General features: G+C 46.0%; 1 protein-coding gene across 1 annotated transcript in view; it reads right to left on the bottom strand.

Annotated features, from left to right (window-relative positions):
* The window catches only part of CREG2 (cellular repressor of E1A stimulated genes 2), a 40484-nt gene extending 28785 nt beyond the window's left edge, over positions 1-11699 (bottom strand). Inside the window, exons 1-2 of the mRNA XM_004369310.2 lie at positions 11273-11699; positions 8992-9161 (exon numbers count right to left, since the gene is read on the bottom strand). Coding sequence (XP_004369367.1) covers positions 8992-9161; positions 11273-11695 — 593 coding nt within the window. The 5' untranslated portion in view covers positions 11696-11699. The remainder of the gene's footprint in view (positions 1-8991; positions 9162-11272) is intronic.
* Positions 11700-18926: the final 7227 nt, after the last annotated feature.

The raw sequence follows: 18926 nt of genomic DNA, 5'->3' as shown, positions 1-18926 counted from the left end.
TCTACAGACTAAGTGAAAATACAGGATATCGTTACGGATTGAATAGTGTTCCCCTCCCCGGACCCCCGCCAAATATGTGTTGTAAATTATAACCTCTGCCTGTGGTTATAATCTTATTTGTGAATGGGCTGTGTTTGTTATGTGACTGAAGCAGGGTTAGGTGTATATGGAGTCAATCTCTTTTGAGATATAGAAGAGATTAAATGAGCAAGTGAGAGAAGCAGAGATGGGGTAAGTTAGATGCCAAGCCACATGGAGATCTTCAAGGAACCAGGAAGCAGGAGCTGAAGAGACAAGGACCTTCCCCCAGAGCCGACAGAGAGAGATGGCCTTCCCCTTCAGCTAGCGCCTTGAATTTGGACTTCTAGCCGCCTAAACTGTGAGAAAATAAATTTGTTTGTTAAAATCATCCGTTTGTGGTGTTCCCGTTTCAGCAGCGCTAGATGGCTAAGACAGATACCCAGTTAAACTTGAATTTCAGATAAACGGCACACTTTTTCAGTATACATATGTCCCATCTAATATTTGGGACATACTTACACTACAAAGTATGAATCCACCAGGCATTCCCTGGAAACCCTATGGAGCAGTTCTGTTCTGTCCTTTAGGGTCGTTATGGGGCGGCACTGACAACAACGGGTTTTTTTTTTTTTTAATACTAAAAAATATTTGTCGTTTACCTGAAATTCAAATTTAATTGGTCATTCTGTATCTTGTCTGGCAACCCTAGCTGGACCCCCTTCTCCCCACTACGCCCAGCATCCGTGGGGGGGTGGCACACAGGCACCTCCAGATGTGGCTGGAAGGTATCGGTGGTGACTGAGGAGAGGGAAGCGGGAGCAGGAGCGTGACAAGTCCCCACTAGAATCATTACGCCTTCTGGAAATCCTTGGAAATGTCCAGGTGGGCTCTCTCTCTCCCGCAGCTTAAATGCGTTTTTAACTAATTTTCTCTTCTTTTGTCATCGGAAGAAAAGGGGAAAAAAAAAATCTAAGGAGTCAATATTGACATTCCAATTGTGTATGTTCTTGGTCAATATCCTTTTGCACTTACAGGCTGGGCCCTCCCCATCAGACAAGCACATAGTTGAAGTAATTTTCCTGAGATAAATACGGGAGTGCATCTAAATTATCTGGTGGGTAGAAATGGTAAGAAATTATCTGACCAAGAAAAAAAGATTTTAATTAATTGGATGACAAAGGAATTTGGGAGAGAAAACTATTATTCTAATAACGTACAGACAAGGCGGGGAGAGAATGATAATAAAGCCAATTAGACGGCAATTGAACTCAGCATCCTGTGTACAAAGCAGCACAGTAAATTTTGTGAGGAAAATAAGATCTGTCTTCTTCAGCTGGTGTTGACTGAGCACTTCCTCTCCGCCAGGCACACTCCAGTGAGACACTGGCTCTTTCTTGATTATCTGCCACCAGTTATTGGAATCGAGACCGTGAGCTCTAGCACCGTGCCATTTCACAATATGGAGGGTGAGTAGGATCCCACATCGTAGCTGTGGTTCTCATTTCTGACTGCACATTAGAATTCCCTAGGAAGTTTAAAAAAATACTGATGCCTGGGCCCCACCCACAGATATTCTAATTTCATTGGTCTGAAGTACAACTTGGGCAATCGGGGAGGGTGGGGTGGAGACTGTCAAAAGCACTTCAGGTGGTTCTAATATGCAGCCATGATTGAAAACCGCTGATCTGTTGTTTGGTGCTGGCGAGTCAGTTCCGACTCATAGCCACCCTATGTACAACAGAATGAAACACTGCCCGGTCCTGCACCATCCTCACAATCGTTGTTAGGTTTGAGCCCATTGTTGTGGCCACTGTGTTAATCCATCTCGTTGAGGCTCTTCCTCTTTTTCACTGACCCTCTACTTTACCAAGCATGATGACCTTCTCCAGGGAACTGGTCCCTCCTGACAACATGTCCAAAGTATGTGAGATGTAACCTCGCCATCCCTGCCTCTAAGTTGTAGTTCTGGTTGTACTTCTTCCAAGACAGATTTGTACTCAGAACCGTGCTCACCACTGATCGAGACCTTATAATTGACCCACTAAGGAATGTAGTCAATTTAACTCATTAAAAGTTTAAGAATGCTGGGAGGAAAGGCCAAGGAGTGTAGTTTTTTATAACTGAAGGGCCTCTGGCTGTGTAGAAAGTTCAAACTCTGCTTTTATCAGTTCTTGACACAGGTCCAACAATGGAAAAAGAAACGAGTTGTTAGATCAGTAACTGTTGAGATTTCCAGGAATACTATTGTATCAAAAAGAAAGGGGGGGTTGGGGCAGGTAAAGAAGAAATTAGCAGAGTGTGTGGCTGAGGATTAAACAATTCTGTGAATGATTAATATATCACTAAAGCAATGGTTCTCAAAATTTGGCCCCTGAGCCTGCAGCAGGAGCACTTCCTGGGAAATAGTCCCATCACCACCAGCCGCCTTCAAGTGGATCTGACTCATGGCGGCCCCATGTGTGCCAGACTAGAACTGTGCTCCATAGGGTTCTTAATGGTTGGTTTTTTGGAAGTAGGTCACCAGGCCTTTCTTCTGAGGCACCTCTGGGTGGACTCAAACCTCCAGCCTTTCAGTTAGCAGCTGAGCGCGTTCGCCATTCGCATCACCCAGGGACTCCAGACCACTGGACTTCACCCCAGGCCTCCTGAATCAGAAGTTCTGGGAGTGGAACCAGGAACCTGTGTTTTAACAAGCCCGTAGGTGACTCTGATGCACGCTTAAGTTTGAGAATCACTAAAGAATTGCAGTGATCTAGGGCAGCCCAGGGAAGAAGACGTATGAAGCTGAGACCAGATGGGGAGAGATGGTCTGAAGACTGAGAAAAGGGACACTGTTAGGACAAAGGGACTGGAATTGTTAGTGGATTCCTGAAATGGATGGTGTTATGGATTGAATTGTGTCCCCCCAAATTGTGTGTCAACTTGGCTAGGCCATGATTCCCAGTATTGTGTGATTGTCCACTATTTTGTCATCTGATATGATTTTCCTATGTGTTGTAAATCCTAACCTCTATGATGTTGAGGAGGCAGGATTAGAGGCAGTTATGTTAATGAGGCAGGACTCAATCTACAGGATTAAATTGTATCTTGAGTCAGTCTCTTTTGAGATATAAAAGAGAGAAGTGAGCAGAGAAGACAGGGAGATCTCATACCACCAAGAATGAAGAGGCGGGATTGGAGCGTGTCCTTCGGACTCGGAGTCCCTGTGCTCAGAAGCTCCTAAACCCGGGGAAGATTGATGACAAGGACCTCCCACCAGAGCTGACAGAGAGAAAGCCTTCCCCTGGAGCTGGTGTCCTGAATTCAGACTTCTAGCCTCCTAAACTGTGAGAAAATAAACTTGTGTTTGTTAAAGGCATCCATTTGTGGTATTTCTGTTATAGCAGCACTAGACGACTAAGACAGATGGGAACCACAGAGGCAAAACTTCATGGGCAGAAACAAAAGGAGTGAGAGACAAGTGGCTGCAGGCCCCAAAGAGAACCAGCCATAGACATGAGTGGGAGACGGGAGGGCACTCAGAACCCTGCTCACCAGCCTTTCTCTCTGTTTCCAGATGGCCCTTTTAACAGCTGCTCAGACGGATGCCAGCTCCAGGAGCACAGGACTGCCTGGGCCAAGGAGAAGCAGTAACACAGATCTGGACAGACAGTGATTTATCTAGAAGATTCATACTTTGCCTTCAAGGAGAACAAAACAGATTCGGTGAAGAGAAATTGATTTCAGCTTCCGTATCCGATTAGGGCTGGGCCCTCTACTCTGAAATGCGCATCACATCATAGGTTGCTCAGAGACTCCAGGCAGAGACGCATCTTTGCTACTAGCAAGCAGGTCGCTGGGAGCATGTCCTTATTCTGAGTGCTCACCTGATGGAGCTCATCTAGAGAATGACTGAATACAGCATCTTCCAAACAGCTCAGGGCAACAAATTCCAGAGCCTGCATTGGGAGGCAGGCTGGGCCGAGGTTTTTCATCTTCTCTCCCTACAAGAACAATTAAAAAGATGCGGGCGGGGGAGGAGTGGCTACGAGGCATTTACATTTCCCGAATCTCTTTCCATTTTCCGCATAGAAGAAATGATTCAATTCAGTGCATAGTAATTGAGTTGTTTGTATTCATTACTCTAAGCATCTAGAACAGCATAAATACAAGCCAAGTCTCTCATCACCAGCTGCCCCTTAGTTTCTCCTTTTATGGAAGGAGCTCCTCTTGGCAACGTGACCACAAAATGCAGGGCTGCTCATAGGATAGGGCAGGAACCACATCTGCGTCCAAGCAAACTGTCCCAAACACTAAGTGTAAGCAATACCTTTTTGTCGTATGTTGAATTATCTCTGCAAATATTTACCCCTCCAAGCAAGTGATTCTGAGAGGCTTCCATTCTGTGTTTTATACACCCACTTGACTTCAACTCATTCTTGCTTTGGCTCCTCCTCCTTGAAACCAGATTCCTTTATGAACTAGAATCTCAGTCTTTCCTCTGAAGTTAAACCACTCCAGCCAACAACCAGATGCCGTCTGGTCTGACTCATAGCGACCCCAGGTGTGTTAGAGCAGAACTGTGCTCCACAGGGTTCTCAATAGCTGATTATTTGGAAGTAGACTGCCAAGACTTTCTTCCAAGGAGCCTCTGTGTAGATTCGAACCTCTAGCCTTTCAGTTAGCAGCTAAGTGAATTAACACTTTGTACCACCCAGGGATTCCAAACGCCAAAGTCTGGTTGATTAAAGCTCTAACAAGAGTCATTGTTCATAGGTAAGGCAGGGATGCCTTCAACTCAGGGGAAAGAAAGGGGGTTCTGATCCGTGGCAATCTGTCTTTAAAAGCCTTTTGGGGAAAAGGGGAAAAATGTTTTGATGTCCTATTTCTTGATAGTGAACTTGGTCTCCTGAGGAACCTAGCATTTATCCGAACGGTCAATGAAAAATTTTCACTTCAAAAAAAGCACTTCATAAACCTCTTCTAGTTTCCCCAGGATATTCTGATCTGCTAAATGAGAACTGATCTAACGCCCTCAAGCAAACTATTGTTCAAACAGAAGAGTCCCCCGCTGGTCTGAGCTTGGTCAGCCTTGGCTCACGAAAAAGAAGCAAACTCTAGCCCATTGCATTCAAGCCTCCACGCTCCACAAGAAAAGGCTTTACAACAGAAGAGAAATTTCCTGGGTGGGTTTACTTTGTCAGTCAATAGTTACTGAATATTTCCACACAACTAAGTCTCTGGTCTGAGCATAAATTCATTTATTTGCAGGAACATCTGTACATGTTTATGTATGTCGAAAAAAACGAAACAGTTGCTGAGGAGTCAATTCCGACTCAGGGCGACCCCACCTGTGTCAGAGTAAAACTGCGCTCCACAGGGTTTTCAAGGGCTGATTTTTCAGAAGTGCATCACCAGGACTTTCTTCTCAGGCACTCCGGGTGGAATTGAACCTCCAACCTTTGGATTAGCAGCCAAGCATGTTAACCATTTGCACCTCCCAGGGACTCCACCGTATGTCGAAGGAAAATGAAGAGGGGAGGGGATGGCTAATTGCAAGTGAATTTATTAAACTGGAGTCTTATCCTCAATTTGTCTTCTTATCCTGAGCTGGGGAATAGATTTCCATTCCTAATTCATCTAATTAATTAAATAAAGGCAGCACAGCACCAGGAGTAAACACAATAACAGCATAAAATGGACTTGAAATAAACCAGCAATTGTTAAGGCAAGATACGTTTGTAGGTTGTGGTTTGGCTGTGGACGCTGTCTGCCTGTTAAACACACACATACTGTCTGTCAGTTGTCTTTTACGCCAAATGGAGTAGGAACAGCTGCTCCCTCAGCTCGACCCGCATCCCTCTCGGCCTTCCTGCCTGCATCCCGCTTGGATGGCTGCCTTCTCCCGGACCACATCCTGTCGGTGCAGGCGAAGCTTCTCAGCCTGTCCTTGTGGCGTCTGCAGGAACAGGGCTCAGCCCTGATGGATCTGGAGGAAAGCTTGCAGCTGAACCTCCCTCTCCCCAGGGGCTGCCCCCTTTCCTCCTCTCAGAGCATCCCTGGCCACATTGCTTCCTCCCGGCCTGTCCTCGCTGAGGAGGCTGCACGGAACACTCCGGATTATTGCTCAGTTTCTGGGGCCTCCGCAGCCCCGGCATGCCCTCCAGGCCCAAGGAGCCCTGGGGACGCATCCTGTAGAAAGACCCAGTCCTGGTTTGCCTGCCCACCGAGGATGAAGCGGGGAAGACCCACCCGCTCGCCAGCTGCACAGCGCCAGCCAAAGGCTGTGAGTACACAAGGCTCCAAATGAGATAACAAAAATGCTATTGCCAGGAGCTTCCAAGGCAACCTGCTTCAAGAATGAAGGCAACTGTCATTTTCCTGAGGACGAGCGTGACTTCTGAAGGCCAAAGGATGAAGTGGCTTTGATATACGGCCATCAGCACGTCAGATGAGTGTTGTCTGGATCCCCCTGCTTGGTGGGCAGGGCTGCGTAGCCCAGGAAAATGAATCCTGGTCTCGCTGGTGGTTCTCTTCAGGCCGGAGGGGCGGCAGGTTGGTGCTTTGCCAGGTGAACCCTCCAAACTTCACGCCAGGTGCTTGTCAGGACAGCTCTTAGCCGTGGACGCTTCCGCCAGATGCTTTGCTAGGCCTGCTGGTCCTGGGAGCCCCTCACTGGCTGGTGTATTCAGAGGCCCGGTGTCTGCCCTTCTTCCAGCGCTGATGGGCAGCTTGGACTGGTGAAGGTCCTGTGCTCATTCCATCCTTTGCCAGTGGGGATTCCTCACTGTAGGACCGTGTAACTAAAGCAGTTGCAAGTTTTTGGTTTTTCTTTTTACAGGTTTTTCCCCAAAATGATTTGTAGTTGTTTCTGCAGCGTTTTGCTCTGAGATATGTGCTGTACAGTAAAAACCAAGTCTCACATATTTTGGGAAAAAAAAAAAAAGATTGTGGAGGTGAAACCTAAAATGTGATGTTGAACTTGGAAAGTTAGCCTCACCCAGATGACTGGTGCCTGGGCTTAAGCAGTTCCTGGGAAACAGCGGAGCAAATGTGTTAGTCCTGGGGTGATAACAAAAGCCTCATCACCTGGTAACCTCTGCTTTGAAGCGTGATGCCTGCTGGGTTTAAACTTGGTTTCGTAGGTATTTATTTACGTGATATTTTAATACTTTAGAAGCTTAAACACTGTGAAGGGGTAGCAGTTCTGGGGAACGGAAGTTCCACATGAGGACCTAGACGTGAGGGTACCGATGGGTGGTGGCCCTTTCTTCCTCTCCCAGGCCAGTGTTACAGGTGTGCCCAGGTACCCTCTGCAGCCCTCAGGTGGCTGGGCGGGGCCTGGGGGGGGGGTCACTTCTGGCCATAAGCCGCCTCAACTGCCTACTGCATGGATGTCTGTACTTTCTGCGGGTGGCCGGCCATGAAGAAGGTCTGCACACACGGCTCAAGACCACACAGGCAAGGCTACCTGGTTACCGAGGGGGCTGAGGAAGGTACCCTGCAACCAGGCCCCCTGCGAGTACCTCTCCTCAATGGAATTTCTCACCACTCTCAGCTTTCAGCTCCTGCCCGTCCGCGCCGACGTCTGCCCGATGCCCGTTCGCGCCGACGTCTGCCCGGTGCCCGTCCGCGCCGACGTCTGCCCGGTGCCCGTCCGCGCCGACGTCTGCCTGGTGGCTGTCGATAGACGACTGCCTCCCACAGCCTGAGGATGCAGCGGCTGCCACATTCAGCTGGATTCTCCTGCCTGTCTCCCGCAGCAGGTGTCTTCCGGGTTCTGGGATCAGCGTGCCATAGCACAATGATTGCTCTCAGTACTTACATGCAGGTGCTCAGCTGCCTGAGGTAGGAAAACTCCTGAGACGTTTAGAAAGGTATCCTGGGAATAGACTTCTAGTGGCGGACAGCTTGACTGACCAAGAACAGGGAGAACAGTCCATGAAAAAGGAAACATTACTTGTCCTGGCTTCTTGCCATCACCTGATGGGAAACTGGGTCAGTGGGTCAGTGGAAGCGTCTCCAGACGGACTCAGCCAAGTCTCTCGTTGCTGGTGTCTGCCAGCGTCCCAGGGTAAATGACAGGGTCTTATCCAGGCTGCAAGTTACAGCTTACTGTTGCTTTGATTATCCTCCATACGAAGTAACAAATTTGCTTAGTTATTATGTTTTTCATGCCTTGCATAAAGAATGATAGAATTTCAGAGCTGGGATTTTCTAAAGCATTTCTACCTTTTACAGATGAAGCGACGGAGGCTCCACAGGGTGAGTGTCCCAAGACCACTCTGGTGCATGTCCCACTTCCAGGGTTGGTCCCCCACACGCACCCCCCACACCAGCTAGGTGCAGGCATCTCACTGGCAGGATTAGTCTGAAGCTATGCATTTTGAATTCTGACTTCCGACGAAGGTGTCAGGATCAGCGTTCCATTTGTGCTTAAATATCTTTAGCAGGCTTTTCTTGTAGAGAGTTTTTGACAAAGTGCACAAAAGGATTGAGGGTCTTTATTGCACACATCTCTCAGGATGGGATAGAAATTCATTTGTTGCAGAGAAGACCTACTGGCTCTTCCTTCACCAAACCCCTCTCTGCCCTTTTTCATGATAACAAGAGCTGCCATTTACCCACCTCGGTACATGGTACCCACCCAAGACACATGCACATACAGCATTGCCATCCCTCACAATAACCCTGTGAGGTAGAAACTATTATTCCCATTTTACAGACGAGGAAACTGAGACTCAGGGAGGTTAAGTAACTTCCCCCTAATCTCACAGCTTGGTGAGTGGTGGAATTATAGTTCTCTGAATCCCAGGGTATACTTTTCCCACTTCAAGTTGGCAAAAATACCAGTTTACATCTCAATTTTAAAAGCTTCAGGGTTCTGTTAAAGCCATGTGAGCTGGACAGGAGTCCATCTGGATCCCTGCCCCTCTGCCCAAAGCTTCTGGGGACCTGTGCGAGTGAGGACAAGCCAAGTCAGAGGTCTACCTGCAAAACTCTCCCTCCGATTCCGGCAGCGTCAGCGAGGCCATGGGGTTCTTCATCAGATCAGCCACAGCGGGGTCCTTGGGTGTCAAGTAGAAGAAAGGAATCCCAGTGCTGTTGTTGATGACGCCATCGCTGATGGGCAGGTAGGTCCCAAAAGGCAGCCCCCGGATCTAAAAGACACCAAAGAAGGCTTTGTCAATGCAGAGGCATGAGCTGACTTCTGCTGAGAGCTTGGCTGTGTCCCTGGCCAAGAGGTATAACACCAGGGACGTGAGGGAGCATGGCATCACAATGATTTTGACAACACACTCATTTTGTTAAATTGAATGTTACTTTGGGGAGGGGCAATGACACTTATGGGGGAGGGTTAAAGCTCCTTGCACAAGCTCTGTTGGTGCCCCATTACCTTCACTGCCTTCCTCAAAATTTTTGGCAACATCAGGAATAGAGTGGAAGTCTTAACTTTGACAACTTACCTGGTTTTTGGACTCCAGGAAATTTCTATTATTGTTACTTTTAGGGCCATGCCACCTTCTCATTTACTAATCACTTTTTAAGTTGTAATCAATAACATGTCAAGCTATGGGAAACTGGTTTGTTATACTTTTAGCTTAAAGGAAGTCAGAGAAACATGAAGTAGCAATTTTCCCCCATGACCGTCCAGTAGGGCGGGTGAAGTTCTCAGACATACACAGCACGATTTAGGTCTGAGGTTTTCCCAAACCCAGTTGTTTAAAGCCTCCCAATCTCCCACGGGTTTTCCCCCTTACAGAGGATACTAGCTCATTGCTACTTAGCTCTGAACTCAGGGGCTGTCTTTGTCTTTGGAGTATTGTATGACAAAGGGGATAAGGGAGGGCTTTAAATTTTTTTTTTTTTAATCTTTTAAGGAAACAAAATGTTAAGGAGTCCTCCAGAAGGGCAGCATCACTTCATTCACAAGTTCTGTTTTTCAGCTTATCATAAACTGTCCAGAGTCATGCTTTGCACACTGGACAGGCACTTGGTAAATGTTTTCCGATTTTACCGAATTTAGATTAAATGTCAGTTTTGGAAAGAGAAACTTACAACAAAGTTAATGAAAACGACCTCAGAAGTTAAAATGCATTTCTTTAATACATTTGTATTAGACTTAAAACTGCTTGAAAAGATTTATGTTTTAAACCAAGACAGACTTCATATCTGCCTAGCGTGTGTCTTAGGAGCACCAGACGTAACTGTGACAAACCATTTGGATGCTATGAATATCCAACCGGCAGCTGAGTCTGCCATAACTGGAATAAAGTTGTCACTTAGATAATATTAAAATAAAAACAAACGAAAAGACGTTCAAAGCTCTCTAGTTAACCATTTAATTTTATAGATGAGGAAAGCGAAGTGGGGAAAGAGAGTGACTTGGCCACAGACTCAGAGCTGGGGAGACGCCGAGCTGAGAGTGGGAACCTACTCCCTGGTCCAAATCCTGTACGTTCTACAAATTATTATTACTAATAAAGTAAATAGCAGTTCAAGTTACTGCCCTGTAATAGAACCCTTACGTCTATCTCCTTCTGGAGGATGTATATTTATGAGAGTTCCAGCCTCATGATTTATTCATGTCATTTCTGCTCAAGACTGAATCCTGTCTAACAGGTGAGTGAACGTTTGTGAACTTCACAATAAAAATCGCAGCTGATGGCAGCTCATTACAGCATGCACACACTTTCCACAACACACCTCTTTTCCAGAAAAATTCCTGAGTTCAATTTTTAACCATGTAAATTTCTGCACAGGCTCCGGTGGTGTCTTTCACTCCGTTTCTGCTGCGGTTACCATCAGCAGGTTGGGGGGAGGGTGAGGGGGAGGTTTGGGGTCCCCTGGACAGTGCTGTGAGCCGGGAGGGGGCGGTGGCTGCCTTCTTTCCAAATCCAAGGCGGCTCTGGCTTCCTTTGTCCAGGTCTCTGGTCAGCCACTGCTTATTTGTGCGTCCCTTTCACTGACCGCCACAAGACAGCGCTTCAGTCCCCAACCACCTGGCCAGAAGCCTGATTTTCATTACCCCCCCACCTCCCCTTTGCCAGGTTAAGCAAGCAGAATCTGGTCTCGTTATTTACATGGTGCAGACGGTCCAATCTCGCCCACCGGGCACGTCTTTAGACCTGGATGAGAGTGCGTGAGTGACCGCTAGCATCCCCTGCCTCACTGCCACAGCTCCTGATGTCCAGGCCACCGCGAGGCAGACACCTGCGGCCTGCTGTCGGGCACTGCCAGAGCGAGCCGGGCCGGGCCGAGGCTGGCTTACCTTCTCCCGGGCGGACACGGTGGCCAGACAGCCCCAGGAGTGTGAGTGGGCCAGGAAGCGCGCGGTCCCGGGGCGCGGCGCCCGGGCGGGCGGGGCGCCCTCGCGCCGGTAGGAGAACATGCCGGGCGGGCCGGGGGGCGGCCGGGGGCGGCCGGCGGCGGCCCGGGGCCGCAGGTGCGCGTCCTCCTTGTGCGCCGAGGCCGGGAAGCTCTGCTGCCAGATGCTGCCCGAGTCCTCCAGCAGCGCGGGCAGCGCCTCCTCGGTGGAGGCGCTGTCTAGCTCCTCGTCCACCTCGTTGGTGACGGCCCAGGACACGGAGCTCACGATCACGTACCCCGTGGCCGGGGGCAGCAGGGCGCTGCAGCACAGCAGCCCCAAGAGGCCGGCCCCGGCCCGCGCCCGCCCGCCGCCGCGCACGGACATCTTGCAGCCAGGAAGCCCTGCCGGCACCGCCAGCAGCGCGCCCGCGGCCGGGAAGGGCGGCAGTGCCCCCCTGCGGCAGAGCGGGGAGCTGGACCCCCTCCCCTTCCCACCACCCGGAGGATTCCTGGGTGGGGTACCCAGCACGCTTCCCAGGGATGCCCTTAGAGCCCCACGCCACGTTGAGAAGGCGAGGCTTTGGGAAGATCAAACGCCACCCGCGAACGCAGTAGCGCTGCAGCCTCCGTGGGCGGATTTCCTAGTGTGCCAGGTCCGGAGGTGGATTCGTTTCTGCACAGCTTTGCAGCCAGACCGTGGGCGTTCAAGGGTCGGCCCAGTACCTCCACTCACTAGCTGTGTGACCCTGCCAAGTTACTTCACCTCTCTGCGCCCCACTTCCTTTATTAGACAATAAAGATGACTGTAGTAGCACCTACTTCCTTGGGGTGTTGGGAGAATTCAGCGAGTTAATATCTGAACAGGTTTAGAACAGTGCGTAACACGAAGTAAGCACTGTATATTGTCAAACTAATACAAAGAAGGAGCCCTGGTGGTGCAGTGGTTAAGAGCTCGACCGCAAACCAAAAGGTCGGCCGTTGGAATCCACCAGGCGCTCCTTGGAAACCCTATGGGGCAGTTCTACTCAGTCCTATAGGGTCGCTATGAGTTGGAATCGACTTGGGGGCAACGGGTTTTTGGTTTAATACAAAGTAGGGGTTGTTATCACCGTTTTACCAGTTGCTGTGGATTCCGACTCACTGGGCCCCCCACTCCCCCCGTTTCAGAGTAGAACTGTGCTCCACAAGGTTTTCAATGGCTGTAGTGTACAACGAGGTAGATTGCCAGGCCTTTCCTCCAAGGCCCCACTGGATGGATTCAAACGGCCAGCCTTTCATTAGTAGCCTGGCTTAACCGAGGGCAAACCTTTTGCACCACCCACGGGCCTATCACCGTTTTACGAAGGAGACTGACTAAATCGTGAAGGTGAGAGTGGAACCAGCTCTGTCTGATACCAAAGCCCGTCTTCTTTCTCAGCAAGGAGAATAACTGTCTCACGTTTTGCTAAGGCAGGAGGGCGTTGCTGCCAGTTCAACTAAAAGCAGAATCAAGTTATCTACATGTAAGCTAAGATAAAGGGGAGCCAGCAGCCCGCGTGGAGGCGGGGGGTGGGGGGTAGACTGGAAAGAGAATTGTGTGATTGTACCACCACTTTAAAACATTCTCTTATTGATCAAAAATTGGATTGTTTCAGTAATTAAGTTCTATAGGCACCAAAATAATTTGAAATTATTTACGCTTTCTTCCTTCTGCTTACAGAGTCCACAGTTTGTCCCCTGGAAGACATTTTCTGCTCTAGATTCTCTACCTGGAATCTAATAGTCCTTCTTCACATTTATTCTGGATGAAAATACCTTGCAATCTCCTCAGTGCACTCCCAACTGGCCCCCCTCCCTCCCCAGACGGCCTTTCCCCGCGGACCTCTTTCTGGTCTCTTACTTGAGCTCCCTGAAGCCTTTGACGCTGCTAACCTCTCTCTCCTCCTTTGCGTCTTGTCTTACCTCTCTAGCTGTAGCGTCTCAGTCTCTTTTGTGGGGTCCCTCCTCTGTCCACTGCTGAACTGTGGTATTCTAGGGGGAGTTCTGTCCTTAGCCTTCTCTTCTCGCTCTCTGTAGTCTCCCTGAGTGATCTCATCTGCTCCGTGGCTGCTACCGCGCTCTGCAGGCTGTCGACTTGCAGACCTAAATTTCTAACTTACTGTGTTCCCTCTTTCTCTCCCCCTAGTCTCCTCTCAGCCTCCAGAATAATGTGCCTAGTGGTCTTGGAGAGGCAGTGCCATCAGTCATTAAAAACTGTCATGAGTTCAAATCCTGCTGTATCACTTACTAGCTGTGTGATACTGGTACGTCATTTGACCCTCTGAGTCTTCATTTTCTTGTTGGCGAAGTGGGGATACTCACATCTACGTCATTTGGTTGTTGTGATTACAGTGTGGGATATTGGACGGGCGCATGCACATTATCCACGTGTTACCTTTTCACAGAGGAGATGGTACTCTCATTCCCACCTCTGGAAAGGGAACATTTGGAGGACCGTTGCAGGCTTTCAGCTGTCCTCTTAGGTACTCCTGCCTCACTAGGGAAGGAGGAATGACTCATCTGATTGATGATCTTGGGAAGAGGAACACAAAATGTGGGGTTATTCTTTTCTGAATGGTCTGCTCCTCCTTCTCCTCTCCATGCTGGGGCTGGCTGCCTCTGAAGGAGGTGTTCTCTTGCCCTACTCTGTCTATGGCTGAGGGATAAAGTTTGATGGCAGAACCCATTAGGAGTACTATTTAGTCAATTTTTCCCGATTAGCTTTCTTTCTATTAAGCTTTCTGGTTCCCGTGTTTTATTTCCCAGTTAGATGCAAACTCAAAAGGGACTTAAGAGGGTGAGCAATAATCACCTCACAAACCCCAATGCTCTTAGGATGGATGGATCAGTCTGGCAACATCTGAGCTCTTGAATCAACCTTAATTTCACCAAAAGTGGGATAAAGAGACATAAGATATTTCCTGATGTGATGCAGTAGGATGCAATAGGAAATATGCAACCCTTTCTATGAAGTGTTTAAAAAACAAAAACCTGAATCTACTCAAGCCTCTAGATTTAACTATCAGCTTATAGAAATACAGAGGCCAATGGGACAGGTTATACAGAGGAACGTTCTGTAGCACAGGTAACCCAGTTTCTTCAAAAAATAAATGGCGTGAAAAATCAGAGGTGTATAATTATAGATATGAAAAGATTTAGGAGACACAAAACAAAATGCAATGTATAGACCAACTGTAAAAAGCTGTTATCGAGGTAAGTGAAGAAATTTAATATGGACCAAGTATTAGGTGACATTAAATAATGATATCGTTAATTCTGTTAATTTAATGATAAAGGAGTTCTGATTAGGTAAAAAAAAAAAATTCTATTATAGAAAGCATACTGATGCATTTACTAGTGTAATATTTGCAAATCATATATCTGACAAGGACTTATATCCAGAATATATAAAAACCTCTTACAATTCAATAGCAAAAAACAAACAAACAACCTGTCATGGATTGAATTGTGTCCCCCAAAAATATGTGTATCAATTTGACTAGGCCATGATTCCCAGTATTATGTGATTGTCCACCATTTTGTCATCTTATGTGATTTTCCCATGTGTTATAAATCCTATCACTATGATGTTAATGAGATGGATTAGTGGCAGTTATGTTGATGAGATCTGCAAGATTAGATTGTGTCTTAAGCCAATCTCTTTTGAGATATAAAAGACAAAATTGAGCAGAGATATGGGGACCTCCTACCACCAAGAAAGCAGTGCTGGGAGCTTTGGACTCAGGCTTCCTGCATGGAGAAACTCCTAGTCCAGGGGAAGATTGATGAGAAGGACCTTCCTCCAGAGCCAACAGAGAAAGCCTTCCCCGTGTGCTGATGCCCCAAATTTGGACTTGTATCCTACTAGACTGTGAGAAAATAAATTTCTCTTTGTTAAAGCCATCCTCTTGTAGTATTTCTGTTACAGCAGCACTAGATGACTAAGACATAACCCAATTAAAAACGAGACAAAATAGGCTACCATTATTGAACTTTTTTTTTTCTTTTTTTACCATTACTGAATGTTTTGATCAAAGGTTCGGGAGAAGAATTCTGACCAAAAGGGGGAAAATGCAGAACAGAATTTTAAATTCTCATGGAATCCAGACTTTCTAATGAGCCATGGAGTCTGGATGAACACCTGAAACTATTGCCCTGAGATAACCTTTAAACCTTAAACCAAAAATATCCCCTGAAGTCATCTAAAAACCAAACAACAGTTTAGTTTAACTGGTAAATGTCTATCTTGAGCATTGTGCTCTTATAAAAACTATCTACATAGGATCAGATTGAAAACAGCAACTCAAAAGATTAAAGAGGAACCTTAGGGAGTAGTGAGTTTATGTTAATAGGGGAAGAACAATTTGGAAAAGGAGGGTGAGAATGGTTGCAGAACTTGATGAATGTAATCAATGTCACTGAAGTGTACATGCAGGAATTGTTGAATTGGCGTATGTTCTGCTGTGTATATTCTCAACAACAGCAACAAAATAAATTTTTAAAAATGGGCAAAAGATTTGAATAGACTTTTTTCCAAAAGGCGATATGAAAATGGCCAATAAGCACATGAGTAGATGTTCAACATCATTAGTCGTTAGGGAAATGCAATCCAAAATCACAATGAGGTAACAGGTCACATGCACTAGGATGGCTGTAATAAAAAAGGCAAGTAATATGTGTTGGTGAGAATGCAGAGTAATTGAAAGCTTCGTTCATTGCTGGTGGGAATATACAAATGGTGCAGCCATGTTGGAAAACATGTTGGCAGTTCTGCAAAAGGTTACATGTAGAATTACAATACCAAAAAAACCAAACATGTTGCCACTGAGTTGATTCCGACTCATAGTGACCCTATAAGATGGAGTAGAACTGCCCCATAGGGTTTCCAAGGAGCAGCTGGTGGGTTCAAACGGCTGACCTTTTGGTTAGCAGCTGTAGCTCTTACCCACTGTGCCATTAGGGTTTCCAGACTTACAATATTACCCAGCAATTCCATCCTTAAGTATATACCCAAGAAAAATGAAGATATATGTCCCCACAAAAACTTGTATGCAATGCCTGAAAATTGTTAAATTGGCAAATGTTGTATTATATATATTTTTACAAAAACAAGAAAAAAAAAATAGCAATACCCCCCCCAAAAGAAAAAGATCTGGAGCAAAGGAAAAACAAAGAAACAAGCAAAAACTAGTACACAATAGTTTTTAAAAGCATTATTCATAGTAGTCAAAAAGCAGAACCAACCTAAACGTCCATCAACTAACAAATGGATAAATAAACTGTGGTATATCCATACAACAGAACTGTATTCAGCAATTAAAAACAGTGAAGTACTGATACGTGCCACAACATGGGTGAACCCTGAAAACATCAAGCTAAATTAAAGAAGTTGGTCACAAAAGGCCACATATCATATGATTTTATTTACATGAAATATCCAGAATAGGCAAATCCGTAGAGACAGAAATTAGATTACTGGTTGCCATGGGCTAGGAAGGGAGGAAGAAAGAATGCCTGCTGGTGGGAATGGCGTTTCTTTTTGGGGTGATTGTGTCTTAGTTTTGTTATTACACTTATCACCACCTGTCACATTACGCTTCTATTTGTCGATTAGTTCCATGTCTGTCTTTCCCTACCAGGAATAAAAGCTTCATAAGAGCAGGGTTTGCCTGTTTTGTTCATTGATGATCCTCTGTGCTTAAAAGAATAAATAACTGACAAATGCTTAATTTTTGAAGACGTCATTTTAAATTTTAGATCAAATATCTGTTTTTGGACATCTGTCTTTTTGCAGAATGTTAGTGGGTTCCCAACTATCATCATGAGTGAAAATTTATATTCTAAGATATATGTGGGTGTAGCTATTATTAACATGAAAAAATTTTTGATGTGTCTCTCCTTCTGTGAGTACCATATTGACTATCAGTGATGCGCCCTGTGGAAATTTCCGTCTGTACGGGATCTCATTATTAATGGCATTTGAGATCACTGTTGGGGAGAACACCATTACTCCTGTGCATCACTGAGGATCACATGTTTATATTCCTTACCACGTCAGGTTGTATGGAGGGCTGTTGTGAGATGCTGTCGAATTGATTCCGACTCACAGGGACCCCATGTACAACAGAACGAAACACTGCCTGGTCCTGCGCCATCCTCACAATCGTTATTGTTCCTGAACCCATTGCTGCAGCCACTGTGTCAATCCATCTTGATGAGGGCCCAGAATGACCTCCGCTAGCTTTCAGCGCATCAGTTTTCCCACAAATATGCAAACAAAATCCACTGTTCCCAGACTTATAAATCCCAGTGTTGACTTTGTTCCTGGACTCAGTCCACCACCTGTTTACTGAGTGAGCAAACAAATTACACGCTGAATCACTCAACAGTGAGCAGAACAATAAATACCTCTGAGTTGCTGATAATTAACAACCACTCCCCGAAAGTTTAAGAAATGAGATGATATTTTAAACGTAGTAGTAAAGGGCTCTAAAACATCACTTTTTAAAAACCATACCGCCACCAGTTACCGTCGAGTTGGTTCTGACTCATGGCAACCCCGTTGCGTCAGAGTAGGTCTGTGCCCCATAGAGGTCTCAGTGGCTGATTTTTCAGAAGTAGATCACCAGGGCTTTCTTCTGAGGCACCAGTGGGTGAACTCAAACATCCAACGTTTTGGTGATCAGCTGAGCATGTTAAATATTTGCATCATGCAGGGACTCCCTTTTTTAACCACACAGATCAATCAGTCCTAACGTATCTAGGGACATATAGTTCTTACGTTTCTTTAAGATGTCCATGAATTTAGGGACATTTAATTAATTTCATATGTAATATGTGATGGATAAAATATTCCTGATCCTTCCTGTATCTAGCAGCAGTTATGTTAAGCATGAATTTTTAAATCCCTTTATGTATCATAGTCGGGCAGAGAGAAATGAATCTGGTCGAACAATGAACTATGTTTAGCTTCAACATTTTAAGAGTTTTTCTGCAGAGAGAGAAAGAAAAAGTGATTCAGAGCAGGACGGCTTCCTTTGCTGCAGACATCGTTGCGTTCAAAATCCTACCTCGCTTTAACAAACCCGGGATGGAGAAACAAAGACGTTTAATGGACCAGACAGTGAGTCTAATAGTGGTGTCCACCTGAGTTCTTCTTGTTCCTGACTGCCTGAGGGGGGTCTTTCTACAAGTTGTATTTTGATTGCAGCACCACCAAAAGGGAGGAAAATAATTACCATTGGTATTTTACTGCTTGGACTGGTTTGTGTTTTTCAAACTTAGCTATCTTTCTCTGGAGATCTATCTATTTCGTTACTCTCAGAGTAAGACTGCTTCAAGTTCCCTTAAGTCCAGAAGTAGAAATACTCGGAAAATCCCAAAAGAAAAGCAACGGAGGCAAAAATTATTCTCCAAATCAGTTTATATATTTGATCAAAACCAACTCTTTGAACTACATCTAAACATAACACAGACAATGCTACATCTATTATGTACATAAAGTCTTCTCCCATATCAGTACAAAAGTTTTAGCATTTAATATATTTTTTAAGAATGAAAATCTATCAGTTTTCTCATGCCCTATTCAAATAATCATC

The sequence above is a fragment of the Trichechus manatus genome, unplaced genomic scaffold, assembly GCF_000243295.1.
Source record: "Trichechus manatus latirostris isolate Lorelei unplaced genomic scaffold, TriManLat1.0 scaffold00004, whole genome shotgun sequence".
Lineage (NCBI taxonomy): Eukaryota > Metazoa > Chordata > Mammalia > Sirenia > Trichechidae > Trichechus > Trichechus manatus.
This window is presented reverse-complemented; position numbering and strand designations above follow the sequence as displayed.